The sequence below is a fragment of the Cydia splendana genome, chromosome 1, assembly GCF_910591565.1.
Source record: "Cydia splendana chromosome 1, ilCydSple1.2, whole genome shotgun sequence".
Classification (NCBI taxonomy): Eukaryota; Metazoa; Arthropoda; class Insecta; order Lepidoptera; family Tortricidae; genus Cydia; species Cydia splendana.
The window spans coordinates 10,614,248-10,632,665 of NC_085960.1; the positions used below are offsets into that span (position 1 = coordinate 10,614,248).

Sequence of the window (18,418 nt, forward strand, 5' to 3'; positions counted from 1 at the left end):
GGAACTGATAACGGAAAAAATAACTGTGTAATCTGCCGTGCCCCCAGATTTATCATATTAGTGAGGGAAGTAGTGTCACCCAATGTATGAGACGTGCAAATTTTGGTATCGGACGAATTCACTTGGCACAGATAAAGTATATGTAAAGCTAAGCCAATCCAACCCGGTAGCCATCTGCCACCCCCTGGTGGGTAGGCAGGAGGGCATCCAAAGTTACACGCCTTCTATCGGCTTCTATTTACCTACCACCTCGAGTTTGGTATTATTTCCAGATAAATCGGGCATGAGGAATTCATATTTGAGACATTTTATGTACAGTTTAATAGAAAAAATAAAAATGTTGACGCTCAAATCAAAATCGGTTTGCAATTTTTTTTATTCAACTATTACTATTATCAGCCGAAACTACAAATGCTAGAAAGTTGAAATTTGCACACCAGGTTACATTTATAATGTGTACAAGAGATGAGAAGCGATTTAGAAAAATTCAATCCCTAAGGGGGTTAAAAAGAGGATGTAAGTTTGTATGGGGTTCATGTTTTATTTTAAGCTAGGAATTTCAAACTTCGTTAAAAGATATATTATTGAAATACAAGAAAACTAATTTCAGCGTTTTTGAAAATTCATCCCCTAAGGTGGCGAAATAGGGGTTGAAAATTTGTATGGAGATCAAAATTTTTTTCGAGTGCGGGGCATGAAACTTTTTATATGCGCATATTATTACAATACAAGAAAACTAATTTCAGCGTTTTTAAAAATTCATCCTCTAACGGGGTTAAAAAGGAGTTGAAAGCTTGAATCCATTACAAATTACTTTGACTGGCCCCCCTGCCTACCTGCCAGGGGGTGGCGGATGTCTACCGGGCTCAATTAGCTTAGCTTTACGTATATTACATCTGTGCTAAGTGAATTCATCCGATACCAAAATTTGCACCTTATGACACTACTTCCCGTACTATATAACTTAAATATTATATCGCGTTTATAATATTAGTAGGAAGTAGGATTGAATATTGCCCGTGTTACATACCTATAATGTTTCTCATCAAACTAGTGAGGATCTATGTGGTTTTTACCATTTGTGTATAGAACCCTAATAGGCTTTAAGATTGAGAAAACAATTACTATTATACTGATGTTATTCAAAACTTGTTGTTCTAAAACCATTATTATCTAACATGTAGCTTAGTAACGCGAATATTGTGAATGCCTATTCAGAAATTTAGCACATAATAGCTGTGGCAGCAGCTTATATTCAGCACAGTCGGACGCCATTACGGTTGCTCATATTCTAACCTCTACAATTAAATAGGAATTTAAAATGAACTGAAAAACCCATTTATATTCATTTATAAAACTAGTTTTATCGTAACATAACTTGTTAAAGTACATTTTCTATCACTAAAACATTTAAACACCGCAAATAATTACAAATTTAAAAGTGGAGTACTAAATTTTCTATATTTACTTTCTAAACAGGGCATTATTTACGCGGCGCTTAAAATTTTTAAATAAAATGTATATATATATTTACAGTAAAGTCGCATGCGCAATGGAATTGATGTTATGTAAACATCAAATCAATATGTGGGTAATGTCCTCCTTATTTTGTATTCACTTCAGAAACTACACTTTGACACGAGTTCACAAATTAAAATGGAAGACAAATCATACACAAATAGCTGAATATATTTTCTGTAACAATGCACTTTTGAACCAAAAGCTTCATAACGCGTGACTAACTGAGTCATTTCTATACAAAGCTGGATAACTTTGGTTTAAAAGCGGTATAGAAGCTTTTGACAGCCTCTATACAAGTGTTATTCAGCGATCCAATGTGTGGGCATACACTTATACAGCTATTACATTACTGTTATTCAGTATTAAGCGGCGTGGGCATGCCCACTTTGCGCCCAAACCTTCTGTATAACGTCTGTATTAGCGCTTATACAGAAGATATACAGCTACCTTATTCAGCATTCAGTACGGCATGCTCTATTATTCAAACAATATTCAGCTACTTTTGTGTTACTTGGCCTGTGAAGAAAAGGAAATTTGCACGAAAGTTACCAATAGTTATTTACTATGCTTTAATATTAGAAAAAAAAACAACGGGTTGCACTCCGGGAATGCCGGCAGAAGTGAAAACTCAACGACATTGTAACTCAAAATATTAATAACAGCGCCATCTAGTGCAAAATGTCTGCAGCACTATGTATAATTGAGGTTAACACCATCTAGCGTTATTTCGTCGCATTACTTGAAACCCCTAAGCACATCACTGTGAGTACTACAGTTAAGGCAGGGACACACTTATCCCACGTACGCAACGCTATGCAATGCATTATGACATCTGAACCCTGAAAGTTGAAATAGAAACATACTTGTCATGCGTTCCGTTGCGTATGACAAGTATGTTTCTAAGCGTACAAATTTCAGGGTTCAGATGTCATAATGCATTGCAGACGTTGCGTACCTGGGATAAGTGTGTCCCTAGCTTTATTTTAATACCAGTTTGAGGGAAACTCACTAGATGTCATTTAAATCAAAAAAAGAAAAACACAATGACATTGTCCGTCACACGTGACGTCACGCAAGCGCCCTGCGCCGCCTATACGAAACAGCAGGCTCAGGCATACATTTTCGCCGCGCGGTAGAAAGAGAGGGTTACGCCTTACGCTGTCTCGAGTTTAACATTTTTTCCCCACCTCAAAAAGTGCACAGCGCCGCTAAAGAAGTTTTCACTTCAAAAAATGTCCAATAGTATATAATACAAAAGCTGTTTTGATGACAGATCTGGACCTTAGATACTTTAGATAGGTACACTGACTCCAGCAGTTTTGGAGTAAGTGCCTATATCAACACAATAAAACTAAAAGCTAAATGCTGGTTTGTTCATTTGAACTATAGCGCCATTTAGCGAATCGTCTCCACTGGCTTCGCTTTCTCTTACTTTAATTTTGATTTGTCGGGACTGGAATTAGGTACCCCCTTATTCATTAAAGCGATACAAGCCTTATTTAGCTAATAATGGTTTGTGTTAAGCTGTCATAATTGGACGTAAATAGTTTAGGGTAAAAGATCCAATCCACAAAAATCTGTTAGTCAAATTTGAACTTTCTGTCAAACGGAAAAGTCATTCATTTAAATGACAAATTTTAGAGGATGGACCCTTTACCCTAAACTACGTCCAATTATGTAGTCGAGTGTGCTCAGGCCATAAAAAGATCAACTACGGCGTTCACTGAATCAGAGATTTCCTTTGACAGAATTAATCTTTGCGTTTCTAAAATGTATTTAAGAAGTGGAGCCACCCAGATTTTTGATGCAGGTGGGGGGTTTTAAGCGTCGGCGACGTCTGATGTTAATATTTGTCTAAGTTTAGGTTCTATGTCAGGTTTAGTATCATTTACAACAAATGAAAGATGTAGACATAGATTTCTTCTCATTCGGTTCGGCCGTTATTGATTCCCCATATAATCCTACACCTTCCTTTTTACTTTCAAGAGATTTTTTTTGGAATAAAAACTATCCTATGTATGTTTTTCCCCGGGGCTCAAAATATCTCTAAACCAAATTTTATCTAAATCGATTCGGCGGATTTTGAATCCCCATACAAATTTCCACCTCCCTTTTCATACCCTTAAGAGCCCATCAACGTGCATACTAGCGCCACTGCTAAATAAATCGTGATTATTTAAATTTAACGAAAGATATTTAAAAAAGGGGGCCGCTAAGTACTGTATTTTGTATTTAAGGCGCGGTGTGTAGTAAAATGCGCTTTTTTGTCACCATATTTACAGACTTTTACAAGGATTTCATGCATTATTTTCTAGTATGTATAACTTCAGTCCTTGAACTACGTTATTGCCTGTCAGAAATACGACGGCTCATAATTTTCTCGATAGAATCTTAAGTTGAAAACATGCCTAACACTGTCTTTATTTCCTTATGTTAGAAGTACTACGACGAAAATGTATATGAAACTTACTTCAGTCGATAGCTTTTAAGTAAATCTTCATTACTGCTTGTCCTTTTATCGAAACGTTAATGTTTTCATTCATCATTTGATGAATTCAACATTTTGCTTACTAAATTACACCCTACGCGGCAATACCTTGCGCCCATTCCTCACGCCAGTACGCCCGTGACCACTGTCGGCGTCGGACCTATGCTAGTTTAGCGGACGTTTCATAAAATGGGTAATCCCAGTATAAATATGCAAATATGTTATACACACAATGTTTTTCAACATGCTTACGAAGAAAAGCAAAATAATTCTTAAATACGGTGACATTTCAGACATTCGTCCGCCATATTGTCATTTTATAACAAGTGCAGCAAAGGCACACACCCATCTAACCAATCCGGAATTCAGTCACGATTGATAAATTGTGTAAACATATTTTAAAAGGCTATAAAATTAATCAAATTGAATAATTTTTAAACATAGATATACAGGATTCAAATATTTTAGACTGGTCATATTTTTCATAATATCGATTTCGACTGGCAAATCGTAGTAATCGTATTACTTTTTGGCAACAGGATTTTTTAACCTAATTAGACCCCGCTGAATCTCGCTTGCTTGATCCCGGTTGCTTGATCGAATTCTTGACCGGAAGTGAGATATTTGATATTAAAGGACCCTTTTTTTAGTTTTTCGTAAATAACTCTTAAACGGTGGCGCATAGCAAAACATATTCTATTACATAAGTAATCTGCATAAAATTGCCTACAAGAAAGATTTAGTACATTTTTTTGCTAGGATCAATATTCAAAGAGATATTAACGCGGGAAATTCAATTATAATCACTTAAGGTCCCTTTTTTTAGTTTTTCGTAAATAACTCGTAAACGGTGGCCAATATCAAAAAATGATGTAAAACGTTATTAATCTACACAAAATTTTGTACAAAAAAGATTCAGTACACTTTTCGCAGGGATCAATATTTAAAAAGATAATAAAGAAGGAAAGTTAATTATAATAAATTCTAAGGTTCCTTGTTTGTATTTTTTCGTTAATAATTTGAAAAGTATGACTCATTGCAAAAAAAATCTTATACATAAATAACAACTTACCCGCTGCTTTGTCTTTTTAGGGTTCCGTACCCAAAGGGTAAAACGGGACCCTATTACTAAGACTTCGCTGTCCGTCCGTCCGTCTGTCACCAGGCTGTATCACACGAACCGTGATAGTATCAGATGATGTATTTCTGTTGCCGCTATAACAACAAATACTAAAAACAGAATAAAATAAAGATTTAAGTGGGGCTCCCATACAGCAAACGTGATTTTTGACCAAAGTTAAGCAACGTCGGGCGTGGTCAGTAGGTACTTGGATGGGTGACCGTTTTCTTTTTGCATTTTTTCCCGTTTTTTTTGCATTATGGTACGGCACCCTTCGTGCGCGAGTCCGACTCGCACTTGCCCGGGTTTTTTTTTAATATTGATCCTAGCGAAAAGTGTCCTACATGTTTCTTGTAGGAAATTTTATGTTTATTATTTATGTATAAGATTTTTTTGCTATGAGTCATACTTTTCAAATTATTAACGAAAAAATAAAAACAAGGAACCTTAGAATTTAATATAATTAACTTTCTCTCTTTATTATCTTTTTAAATATTGATCCCTGCTAAAAGTGTACTGAATCTTTTTTGTACAAATTTTTGTGTAGATTATTAACGTTTAACAAGATTTTTTTATATTGGCCACCATTTACGAGTTATTTACGAAAAACTAAAAAAAGGGACCTTCACCCCCCTCCCCCCTACACCCTCAGCACACCCGCTAAGCTCGAGGACATTAAGTATGGTTATCTGGACACCACAAGGTATAACTGTGCCAATTTTCAAAATTATACGAATTATTTCCGCAGATTTTTTTTATTTTCTTGAACTATTAACTTACTCGAATGTCGAAGTAGAAGTGTTTTTTGTCATTACAATCTTTAAATGCTTGACTTTTACTCGTCAATTCAAAATTAGAAAAATAGTAAGTATTACAGTTAGAGTTATAAATTGTTATAATTCTTTCTTGTGAAGACAGCTAATTTTATGTACTTATTGGAGCTATGCATAACTCAATAGTCCCACAAATTATCTTAGCTTTGCTAGTATTCTTCCTTATTTTCACTACCTACTTGCCCGAAATTGACTGCTAGAGTTAGACCAAGTCTGCAACGATTTTGATAGCATAGGCAGTGCAAGTGTTATTCATAATTTCATAGAAGATTGACGTTTAAAATAACACTTGCACTGCGTGTGCAATCAAAATCGTTGCAGATTTTTCTTGGTCTAGCTCTATTACATTTTTAATGTCTATTAGTAAGTACTATTTTTTGTCTCATAATAATTTGGTATCATTTGATTAGATTCTCAATTTGCGGCCAATTTGTATATAATTAATAATTATTTACACTCACCGTCTTATCTACCATTTTTCATTTCATTAAGTACTCATCAAAATTCGAATTTGCTCATAAATCTTATTCAATATAAGGCAATAAAAAAACCGGCACTAACACGAAACGAATCGACCAACAAAAACAATAGCGCACTGAAAAGAAAAAAATAATTATTTTGTCTTCAATAACGCAAGTGAATACCTACCCTACAAGTATGAACCTAGAAAGTATGAACTATATACATATGTACTTCTGAAATCAATCACACAAATCTGCGTATTTATATATTTACAATCTGTTATTTTTGGAGTCGGTGCCAGCCTCAAACAAACTTGAGCACCTTAGTGAAGCACCGGCACCGACTCCAAAAATAACAGATTGTAAATATATAAATACGCAGATTTGTGTGATTGATTTCAGAAGTACATATGTATATAGTTCATACTTTCTAGGTTCATACTTGTAGGGTAGGTATTCACTTGCGTTATTGAAGACAAAATAATTATTTTTTTCTTTTCAGTGCGCTATTGTTTTTGTTGGTCGATTCGTTTCGTGTTAGTGCCGGTTTTTTTATTGCCTTATAGTTTTTTTTTCGGCGGTTAAATTTTTTTGTTAAAAAGTTTTTATTTTATAATTTTCAGTGGCTATAATTTATACAAATTATTACATGCTTAATTTTTGATTACTTTTAAAATAGCTACTACCTACCTTGCTTTAGCTATTAACTGTTATATTAATAATCCTACTTTAACTATTATTTTGTTCTGTAATATACATAAATTACCCCTATTTTCCCACCCTTAGGGTAGGATTTTTTTCCAAATTTTTATTATTATTACGACTACTCTGTAAAAAGTTATGCGTGGTCATACGTTACAATCGGTAATTGAAAAAATCCCCTATTTTCGTACCCTTAAGGTTGGATTTTTTTTTCCAAATTTATATGGGACCAACTTCGGGGTATACCCTTTCCAATAAAAAAATAATAATCTAAATCGAACGACTCTTTAAAAAGTTATGCGTGGTCATACATAAAAAAAAAAAAAAAAATATACGCGTCGACTTGAGAACCTCCTCCGTTTTTTTCGTCGGTTGATAATTGCCGGAAAAAATCCCGGAACTGACAATTCAGAATACCGATGTCGTCAGAATAAGGACGTAGACGTGCTGCGCCCGCCTGCTCGTTCTACCACGCGTCTGCTTCACCCCCTTGAAAACGTAAAACTCGAGTATAAGAGCGCCTTAAGACCTTTTGAATACATCAAACTAGTTTTTATGTTGCTGGATTCGTCGATCTATGAACTCAAAACAGAAACGGCCGTTTTAACATTGGACGCGTAGATCAGTCTGTTAATTGTGGTTGTGCAACTGGCCTTTAGACTGATTTATTTAATAAAAGAAAACAACAGCACATATGTAGGTGTTTATTAACCACACACGAGTGTTTCAACCTAACATGGGCCGTCGTGTGTCTTGTAGAGACCGAAACCCCTGCCGTCGCATTTCATCAGACACTCTGTGAGATAATCGCGATAGTTACTGGCACAGAACGGTCTGTACGGAGAATGCGGCCGCGGACAGCGTCTTCGACAATCGACATCGTCATAGCCGTTCAAGCGTTTTTTGTGTTTATTACTTAGCCGTTTCGAGTGCGGGCTAAAAATAAATTCACAGATAATTCCACCAATCAATCCGAATAAAATCACTGAAAATAAAAAATAAACAACGTTAGTTCACAACAGTGTGAGTTCCTGTAATTGGCTTCCTGTTTTAATCTTGTTGTCTATTGTAAGTTTTAAAGCTGTAGGTTCTCCGAACATAAATAAACAAAAAAAAATTGTATAAGGAGTTTGCCCTTAGACAAGGGCAAACTCGGTTTTCGTCGGTCCACATTTTATAGAATATTTCTCGCTCTTAAGCAAAAATAATTTAAACATAGAGGCATATTGTTGAAATAAATTATGTAGTCAGTACATTTACAGGCATCTTTCGACACAAATGATTAACACTTATATAACGCCATTTGACTTTGATCCTTGTTTTTTCATTGATATGTGTTAAATTTGTTAAATGTCGAAAAGTATCGCCATCTACTCGACGATATGCCAAAGGTATGGTGCCATCTTTTAGAGCGATGGCGCCATACCTTTGGGCCTATTACTCTCGAGTAGATGGCGATTTTTTTTGACATTTATTTGGCAACAAAAAGTAATACCAGGGGCCTATTTCTCGTACGTTACAAGTCTTGTAATACAAGTGTGTATCTATGGTAACGCTTGTATTTCAATATTTTTTACAAGTTTCCGTTTCACGTAAATGTATAATTGTTACAAGAGCGGGGATAAAAGAGTTTTCACAAGTGTTGTTGTTTCACAAGTTGACAAACACTAGTAGATATTATATACTAAAATAGTAATTTCGTTTCTCAAAAGCTGTACTTTATACTTGTAGCTTGTGACTTATCACGAAATAATGAGGAGTCTCTATAAACTGCTAATATGCGTTTTTGGTAAAAATCGATTAATAAATAAATGAAGATATTGCATTTTTAACACATTCGACACCGCGTACCCGACTCTCGGGCACTCGTAAACTTTACTCAGATGCCGGCATACCCGCTAGTCGGGCAAGAGCTATAAACCTACACGCGACGCCGAAGTGCCCGACAGGCGGGCAAGCATTGCATCTTCACTACCTCAGGGCTGCCACTGCCACTAACAGAAAAAATTGTAAGTCTTCTGATTATTATGTGGTCGAAAAGTTGGTACAGTTGATTATTATATTTTATTACTTCACTTTGTATTTTTATTTACTTTACCTAATGCGATTACAAAATAAAAATTCTTATTAGTTGGTTACGTGAAATTGCATACACGGGTATGTATCAATAGGAGTTAGAATTAGGAGAAGAACAAAACGGGGAGCCTAAACAGATGAGACAGCAGATTTAATTTTATCCACGTACGAAATCATACGAAATATCATACGAAAGTTACTTGGCACAGCCCTGAGCGTCCGCCGCTTGCCCGACTAGCGGGTTCGCGGCGTGCGGCATTGAGTTGCACGTCGTTGCCCGACTAGCGAGTACTGTCGGTTTCTGGGGTATTGTTTGAAATTTTGCCTGGTTGCGAAAGTGTTAAGATCTCTAACGTGTAAGTTTTGAATGCACTTCGTTAAAATCAGTAATATTATTTAAATTTAGCTTTTATTCTCCAAAAAAAAAACAGTAAAGTCATTCCTATGAAATTATTATAATTGGGAAAGAACCAGTAAATGACAAATAACATAATAATTTTGTAACGAATTCACCCGTATTATAAAAAAAAAACTGACCCACCCTGAAGCTTGTAAACATTCATAGAGTGACTGACGAAACTGAGTTTGATTTTACACTTGTAATTGATAATTTTGAGAAACGCTTTTCATTACTACTTGTATTATTATACGCTTGTATATTCCGAAAACACAAGTCAGCCATTTTATTTTCCTCTTATTAAGATTATGATGCATAACAGTGACATTGACATTAAGATAAATAAATAAATAAAATAAATAAAGAATACGAGAAATATGCCCCAGATATAGATATACAGGGTGAAATTTAAATCACTGGCCATATTCATTCCCGGCACTAGGTTACACTTAAGGAATCTATTTAGCGAAAAAAAAGAGTACATTTTTTTTTAATTTTCATTTTTCAATTTTTAAATATTTTCCACGAGTCGTGGTCACCCTATTACCACAAATGTAAACAAACCTAATAGTAGGTTTTAACAACAACATCAGCAAAACCCTTATATGACCTTCACTAAACCTTATAATCGTTGCAATAGGGTCCACCCAGTTAGTGTTGGCGATGGTAGGCAGGTTTATCAATTTCGAGGGTAGTCTGAACTAAAACATTCCGCGCTAGCGGTAAACATAACGGTAAGCATAAATGATTAGTCACTCGTCACTCGCCAACCTTAAAATAATAATCGCGCGCGTACTAAGGTTAAAAAAAATGTTTTCGAACCGGGAATATTACGAAATGATACGGTGTTATTTATTAAGTGGTGAGTGTTTACGTGGTGCACAAAGATTATACGAAATGGAATCAGTTCCACGCCTTCGCAGACAAGGATTGAATCCAAGAGTACCATCTCGTGGGACTTTCGTTAATTGCGTCGATTTTTAATCAAATGTACGTAAGTTGATTCAATTTTTTAATTAAATACGCCTGAATGCAAAGATTTCTGACCTAGTTTTTACTCATTGTTTTTAAGCCACGGACGTTTTGTTAATAATCATTAGTCAGAATAACATTTTAGATTAAAAATGGGTTGCCTTTGCATTTTGACGGTTCTAAGCCCGTTAAAGTATGAAAGGAAAAATTAGCAACTTATGTAGGTAATCTCGCTGCAATAGGGTTCATAATTGGTGACGCGATTGCAAACAGCGGGAGGGGCGGGGTGTCAATGACCTTAACTGATAAGAGAGAAGCGGGTGTAGTGGGTAGTTGTCGGTTCACCATAACGTACGAGGTTTTTAGGACAACTTGATGATGAGTTATTTCGAAAAAAATGTACTGAGCGGTATTAAAAGAAAAAACACGTGTTTAATATTTTTTCGAGTTCTTTCGGTTGTTTCAATTTGGCCAGTGAATTAAATTTCACCCTGTATATTATATTATTTATTGTTTAGGCTTTTAGGCGGCGGGTTAATGTGACTCAAAAATCTAAAGAAACTTAAACGGGAATATAAAATAAAAACCGGACAAGTGCGAGTCGGAGTCGCCCACCGAGGGTTCCGTACTTTTTAGTATTTGTTGTTATAGCGGCAACAGAAATACATCATCTGTGAAAATTTCAACTGTCTATCTATCACGGTTCGTGAGATACAGCCTGGTGACGGACGGACGGACGGACGGACAGCGGAGTCTTAGTAATAGGGTCCCGTTTTACCCTTTGGGTACGGAACCCTAAAAATGAAATAGGTATACCTATATCTTAAAGTATTAAACAATACTTTTCTGAAAATCTACAAACAGATTCATTGGCACTATGTCTACGTCTACACGTAAAATATAGGGATAAAACAACAAAAACTCTGAGCTGTACTTACATATAACGACGAACTTCATGTTGCTTACCTACTGGGAGCACAGTGAGGAACTAAGCCATAACATTGGACTTATATACAATCACACGAGTACCCTCCTAATGGTATTGCCTTTGCTTGTAATTTTTATTTGCTCGTTAGCCCGTTACTAATTACAAATAATCAATTTTTCCTAACATACGTTCTTGCTTGTATATTTCTAATTAGACTCTGTAGTCGATTAAGGAACCGTAGCTCTTATGAATTGACAACATTTAAGGCCAAGCCACACCGGATGCGTGTGCGTAGACGTGCACGTGCACGTACGCGTCCCGCTGCGTTGTAGAATACGAAAACTCATAAGAGAGGACACACCGCTTGCGTGACGTGTGCGTGACGTGCGCGTACGCGTGAGTTGCACGCAACGCAGCTCCGACGAGACAAACCGGCTGCGTGCTGCGTGCACGCGTCCACGCAGCGGAGCGGCAACGTCGCTTCGTTGCGTGCAGTGATGACGTTGTGTTTAACTGCGTTCCCTATGAGAGGGCGAACCGAGCAGGTTCGGACACGCACAGCTCGGTGCTGCATAGGTGCTGTGCGTGTACACGCGCAACTCGCTTGTACCTATTTATTTACAACTCGGCCGGTGCGCGTGCTGGTTTTTAATATGGATTCAGTGATAAAAGAAAAACTAATTAATATATTCGTCAATACGAATGTATATTTACAACATAGCACAAAGATTACAAAAAATACGTATTATAAAAATTTAATTTGGCCTGTGGGAACAAATCGATGTTAGGTATTAACGATACTATTGGAAAACAAGGTTGTGGTATTGTGAACTAGTGTGCGTCGGTGAATAATATTACGTACTCTCAATTATCTCGATTCAAATATGAGACATTTTTTCCTCTAATTGCAATGGCGGCATTAGGTGAGCTGCTTCCATTTGCAACGGGAGTTATAATAACATGATGTAGGTACTGTCGCAGGAGTATTTTATTTTACTGCACGCATGACTGAGCTGCAGCGTGCGCCTGCGTTGCGTGTGCAGCACACTGCGTGGCGTGCGCTGCGTGACGTGCGCGTCACCCGGTGTGACAGGGGTGCTGCGCACGTCACGCAGCGCACGCCACGCAGTGTGCTGCACACGCAGCCGGTGTGGCTCGGCCTTTAAACGAAATTTACCTGGTTCGTATAGTTATAAGGTAACTAAGGATTAAGGAAGCTCTGTGAAGAAAAGGAAATTTACACGAAAGTTACCAAATAGTTATTTACTATGTTCATACTAAGCGGATGTCATATAAAACATAGTTGTACTACTTCTTGTTTTTGTTATGTTTTCCAAATTAATCTCAAATTCCTTTGGGAGAAATGAGTCTTATTAAACTTGTAACAAATATCAACTTGAAAATGAAAATGAAAAATTATTTCTTTCCTTATTAAGCTTCTACAAATTGCCATCAGTGGTTGGGACTTCCTTTTAGGTGAGTGAACCTGTATCAGGGTGCCCCGCTCCTCCATAACTAAACAGTCTTGTTATTACTTATATTATAGGAAATGTTATACATATCAAAGTAACTTATTTTATTTATTAACTAATTATAACTAATATTGTACCTTATTTATTTTCTATTTTTATTTTAAAGAATGTTTTAGGTATTTATGCTATTATTTACTATTTTAACCTAATTAAATACTATGTTTATGACGAGGATATACGAGTATGAATGAATGTGTGTGTGTGTGTATGTGTGTGTGTGTGCGCGTGTGTGTGTGTGTGTGAGAGAGAGTATGCATGTGCGTGCGTGTGTGGAACTTGTCACTGAGAATCAAAACTAAAATACCTTACACGCCACCAACGCACCAAACGGCCTCACATGGAAAGACGTGGTGATGGCCACGCAAACCAGCAGACTATGTGTTAGTGTGTCAGTATAACCGGACATAATTTCATGGAAATAGGATTTTTAGGTCATAGTAAGCGATTTTGACTATAAGCGAAGTCATCTTATCCGAATTTGTCACAAAGAATTTTATATGAAAATCAAACTTCGCACAGTAATTACGTCATAGTAAGCGGTATAAGCGGAGTCATAATAAACGGATTCTACTTTATAATAAAATATTTACTCGGTCATAGGCGCAGCTGTTTTGATGATAGATCAGGACCTTGAATACTTTAGATACACTGACTCCAGCAGTTTTGGAGCAGGTACCTATATCAACACACTAAAACTAAAAGCTAAATGCTGGTTTCTTCATTTGAACTATAGCGCCATTTAGCGAATCGTCTCCACTGGCTTCGCTTTCTCTTACTTTAATCAAGTTTAATCTTGATTTGTCGGGGCGGGAATTACCCCCTTATTAAAGCGCTACAAAGTTTCAGGAATTAGATATATGAACTAAATTATTAATTGAAGCTTGTAGTGTAATTTTGAATAAGGGGGTTAATATGTTCTTGTCGTGTGAAGTGAATATGTAGGTATATTTGATAATTGTAACCTTAAGGGTGGGATAATGACACTCAAAAGGGGAAAAATCTGTAAATACCAATATGTAACACATCATTTAACTTAACACTTATGTTCTTATTGAAACCCTCCACCATGCATGATACTTGTGATTGGTTTTAATCTAATGATAAGCTAGAGTCCGGACAAAAAACTTTAAAGCAAGACCGCCCAAAGGGTGAACAGATTAGATCCTAATTTTCATCCTTTTGCTAAGACTGACTTCGAAGACTATGGGCCAACGGTCTACTCAACCTGAGTAGGTACACTCAACTTCAAAAGTGCATGACCATGTATTTTTGCAGCACTACACTCACTATGACATTTGCTAAACGCTCGTCCACACTACACTAACCACCAAAGGACCTAATACCTACTCAAAATAGTTTTCCAGCTTGGGAAGACAGCCCTTTCACACTAATTGAGATTCAGATCGATTGACGGCTAATTTCGACAGCCTCCCGAATTTTCCGCTCACCTTGCTTCTCCAGCCGGCACCATATTAAATCGAGTATCAAGTTGCCGTCTGCATCGGTTTCACGAGTGGAGAGAATTGTTTTAAAGAGATTTAAAACACATTGGGCGATCTAGCATTATGCGTTTAATGGGCTCCATCCGGAATGTCCGCCCTTATCAAAATAAGTAAAAAAGTAAATAAATGATAAACATTTTATTTGTGCAAAAGAAATAGGTGAGAAAATATCAAAAATACATTAATACAAGTAGTAAAAAGCGAATTGATCTCAAAAAGTAAGGAAAGAAAATTTTCAGAAGGCAATAAATGATAGTTGAAGTAATATCTCAGGATCTACTACGTCTACGTCTCACAGGCAAGCTCCATCGCGGACCTTGTAAACGCCTCTGCCCGCGGTCTTGCAGTTCATCTCGCACACGCTGTCGTAGGTGTGGCCATCGCTGGCGCACAGCGGGCCCATCGGGTCGGGCTGGCAGCCGCACAGCTGCCCGAAGGCACCCAGCACCATGCCCAAAAGAGCGACTGTGGTCAAAAGCGGTTTATTGTAAAAATCGACAAACAAGTCGTATTTATTAATAAGCTAATTCGTTCAGACGATACATACGATAGAACACTCGTAAGGGTCGTTATAACAAACTTGGAAATACTGATAAATTCAAAACACTTTCTTTTAACCACAACAGAACCATCATACTCATGCGAGTTTCATTACATTGCGGTTTTTGATCGGTCGGTTGAATAGGACGTAACCAACAGTCCGCAATGTAACTAAAATCGCTTGCTAGTTTGCGCGCTGTCTAAAGATTTTTGTCTTAAAATAATACAGATATAAATTCAATCTAAATGGAAACGTGAATTTACAGTTAATAAAAGCTAGAAATATTTAGTTTAACTTACAAAGAATGAGAGCCAGTTTCATCATGGAAGTCGGTTGGATTATGTGACTGGGTGTTAAGTCTTTGCATTTATATAGCAATGTTTATGACCATAGGTGATAAATCATGGTCATTATGTACTGTCAACTTAAAAAACAATACATCAAAGATTTAATAGACTAGTCTGTTTACGTAGTAATAGCGTTCGTCGGTACCTAGAACTTAATGTTCGTAATTCGCAATAATTCATTGGTACAAAGCACAGCCTAGGACATTGAATTTTGATTGATATTCAAATTCTAGTTATCTTAAAATAATGTAGAGATCCACTATGAAAGAATCGTTTAGTTCTTCCATTAGTGTGGGAAATGCAACGAGTTAAATGGAATTATAAAATTCAACATTTTCAGAATCCCTATTTTGAGTTTTGAAGTATACCGCAAAGTAAATAAAGATGCTCATCATCTTGTGTGGCAACTAGGCTAGGCTGAGATCGCACTAGCATCTTCAGCATTCGCGGCTCTAAAATCGCCTAAAAACCTATTGGTATACCTACTCCTTAGTCTATTTCACACAGCTTATGCCTACAGCAGCAGCAGGTACCTAATCCACAATTTATTCTCCCTTGGACGAATGTTATTGCATTGTAGCACGGGCAGGTTTCCGCAACTCAACGGCTCACCTATTTTGCGTGAAGTGAGGTAGGCTAGTTCAACCAACCTGAATGTTACGAGTATCTTATTATGTTACTAACCTCTCCTGTCCATTTTTAGATCATCTACATAGCGCCCATGAAAGCGCTTGCGTCTGAAATGACGGCGAGCTTCGGGAAGCGTCTGCGCGGCTTGGGGATCGCGGTGCGCGAGTTGACTGGTGACATGAAGCTGACGAAGACTGAGGTGCAGCAGACGCAAATGATCGTCACCACCCCGGAGAAATGGGACGTCGTCACTAGGAAGGGAGCCAGTGAGTAAAAGGATAGACAAAGATTATAATCTTGATAATCTTGTATAGATCAACCTAGCCTCAAACTAACTAAAGCTTGTACTATTAGTGGCCCGGCCAACGAAAGAAAAGTCTTCTAGAAATCAATTTTCGCTCATGTCGTCTCGGATATGGGTGAATATGGTATCGATGCATTCAGTGTAATGCCCTGAACACAAATATATGAGATGACAAGCGCGAAAGTGGTGGGGGTAGTTGCTGTGGCGTCATAAAGTCGGCAGTACAAACTTTTTTTTAGTTTCTTTTAAACATACCATGTGGGGTACCCAATGAAAGGGCTTTGTGAGTAGATTACAAATATATGACTTGGAATTTTTGAACGTTTTCTAATAATTTGTTAGACCAAGTATTGAAAATGTTACAGTATGTTATATATTTGTGATCTACTTACAAAGCCCTTTCATTTGGTACCCCACATGGTATGTTTAAAAGAAATTAAAAAAAAAGTTTGTACTGCAGACTTTATGACGCCACAGCAACTACCCCCACCACTTTCGCGCTTGTCATCTCATATATTTGTGTTCAGGGCATTACACTGAATGCATCGATACCATATTCACCCATATCCGAGACGACATGAACGAAACCTAACCTAAAACCTGAAATTACGGCCCGCTATATGGGTACTAAGCGACGAGACATGTACTTATAAAAACTTAGGTACATAGATAACCTCCATAACTCAGGAACAAATATAGTGATCAATGATCAACACACAAATAAATGCCCTTACCGGGATTTGAACCCGGCACTTCCTGCTTCTTAGGCAGGGTTGATACTGACTAGGGCCTAGGCTAAGAAGTCTTATTAGATGTTTAAAATCTAAAACGTTCGTGCTTCGAATATGACAGTACCTACCTACCCCGTACCTAGTTAATAGCGCTGTACAGTTCATTATGCAGTGACTCTCGCTGTCAAAGTTAATGTTTTTCAATTTAGTTACCACAAAACATATGTAACAGTACAGCGCCATCTTATTCAGCTGTCAAACTTGAAACGCGATTTTTCTTAGTGCAAATGTTATAAATCAATGAGTCTGCTTTAACTTATGCACAATTTCTGTTTGAAAATTATTTCCATTATTAGACCTTCTAAACATTGAATGTAACTTAATTTTTAGCTGACACGGAGCTCGCGTCCATAGTGAAGCTGCTGATTATCGACGAGGTCCACCTGCTCCACGGCGACAGAGGGCCGATAGTGGAAGCGATAGTTGCGAGGACACTTCGCCAAGTCGAGTCCAGCCAGAACATGATACGCATAGTCGGGCTTTCGGCGACGCTGCCTAACTATTTGGATGTTGCCCGGTGAGTTGATAAAGCTAGCTAGCTAGGTCTTATCTCTGGAGAAACGCGCATTTTTGAGGTTTTATATGTTTTCCGAGCAAAGCTCGGTCTCCCAGGTAGGGTAATTAATAGAAACTGAAAATATTTATTTGGCGTAAAAACATAGGTACATTAGGTACAGCAAATTAAATAAGTAAAGAAACGTACACCAAATAGGATGCCGCTCAGCATAAGCAGTGTCTGTAAGACACGGCGCTGGTTTTTCGCCAGTAACTGGCCACTGTTAGTAATTGGCCACCAAATGAATTCTATTGACCTATTAAACAGAATTCATTTTAGTATAAGGTTTCAATAACTGGCCAGCCTTCAATAACTAGCCGCCTTATACTAAAATGAATTCTGTTTACATAGGTGAATAGAATTCATTTTTAGTTTATGGCGGCCAGTTACTAAAAGTGGTCAGTTTCTGGCGAATTACCCTATTATAAATTATAACTAGTATTCAGGATTTTAATTCACAGTAATAATATAGGTAGATGCGACGACGAGTGAAGCAAGTAGGAGCAAGTTAGGTTTAAATACTATGTAACATGTATGCCGATACAGCTTAAAACAATTTAAAATATTTTTGCATCACGGCTTATGTACGGACTTAAGGATGGACTAGTTTCCACTTCGAAAATAAGGCGAAAGGGAGACCAATAAGTATTTAAGTTTATTTAAATTCTTACTATATATGTACACTAGCGACCCGCCCCGGCTTCGCAGGAGTTAATA

At 37.1% G+C, this 18,418-nt stretch overlaps 1 protein-coding gene and 2 long non-coding RNA genes across 6 annotated transcripts in view; 1 reads left to right on the forward strand and 2 right to left on the reverse strand.

Annotated features, from left to right (window-relative positions):
- Positions 1 to 18,418, forward strand: part of LOC134794726 (activating signal cointegrator 1 complex subunit 3) — a 74,754-nt gene that overhangs the window by 31,822 nt on the left and 24,514 nt on the right. For all 4 annotated transcript variants that reach the window (XM_063766512.1, XM_063766518.1, XM_063766532.1 and 1 more), the window contains 2 exons: positions 16,124 to 16,316; positions 17,476 to 17,662. In XM_063766512.1, the coding sequence (XP_063622582.1) occupies positions 16,124 to 16,316; positions 17,476 to 17,662 (380 nt within the window). The remainder of the gene's footprint in view (positions 1 to 16,123; positions 16,317 to 17,475; positions 17,663 to 18,418) is intronic.
- LOC134790645 (uncharacterized) lies at positions 7,816 to 11,701 on the reverse strand. The gene is made up of 2 exons (XR_010144205.1): positions 11,509 to 11,701; positions 7,816 to 8,110 (listed from the first exon to the last, which is right to left on the reverse strand). It is a non-coding gene; the product is annotated as an uncharacterized LOC134790645 (long non-coding RNA).
- Positions 14,652 to 15,570, reverse strand: LOC134795632 (uncharacterized). The gene is made up of 2 exons (XR_010144832.1): positions 15,373 to 15,570; positions 14,652 to 14,997 (listed from the first exon to the last, which is right to left on the reverse strand). It is a non-coding gene; the product is annotated as an uncharacterized LOC134795632 (long non-coding RNA).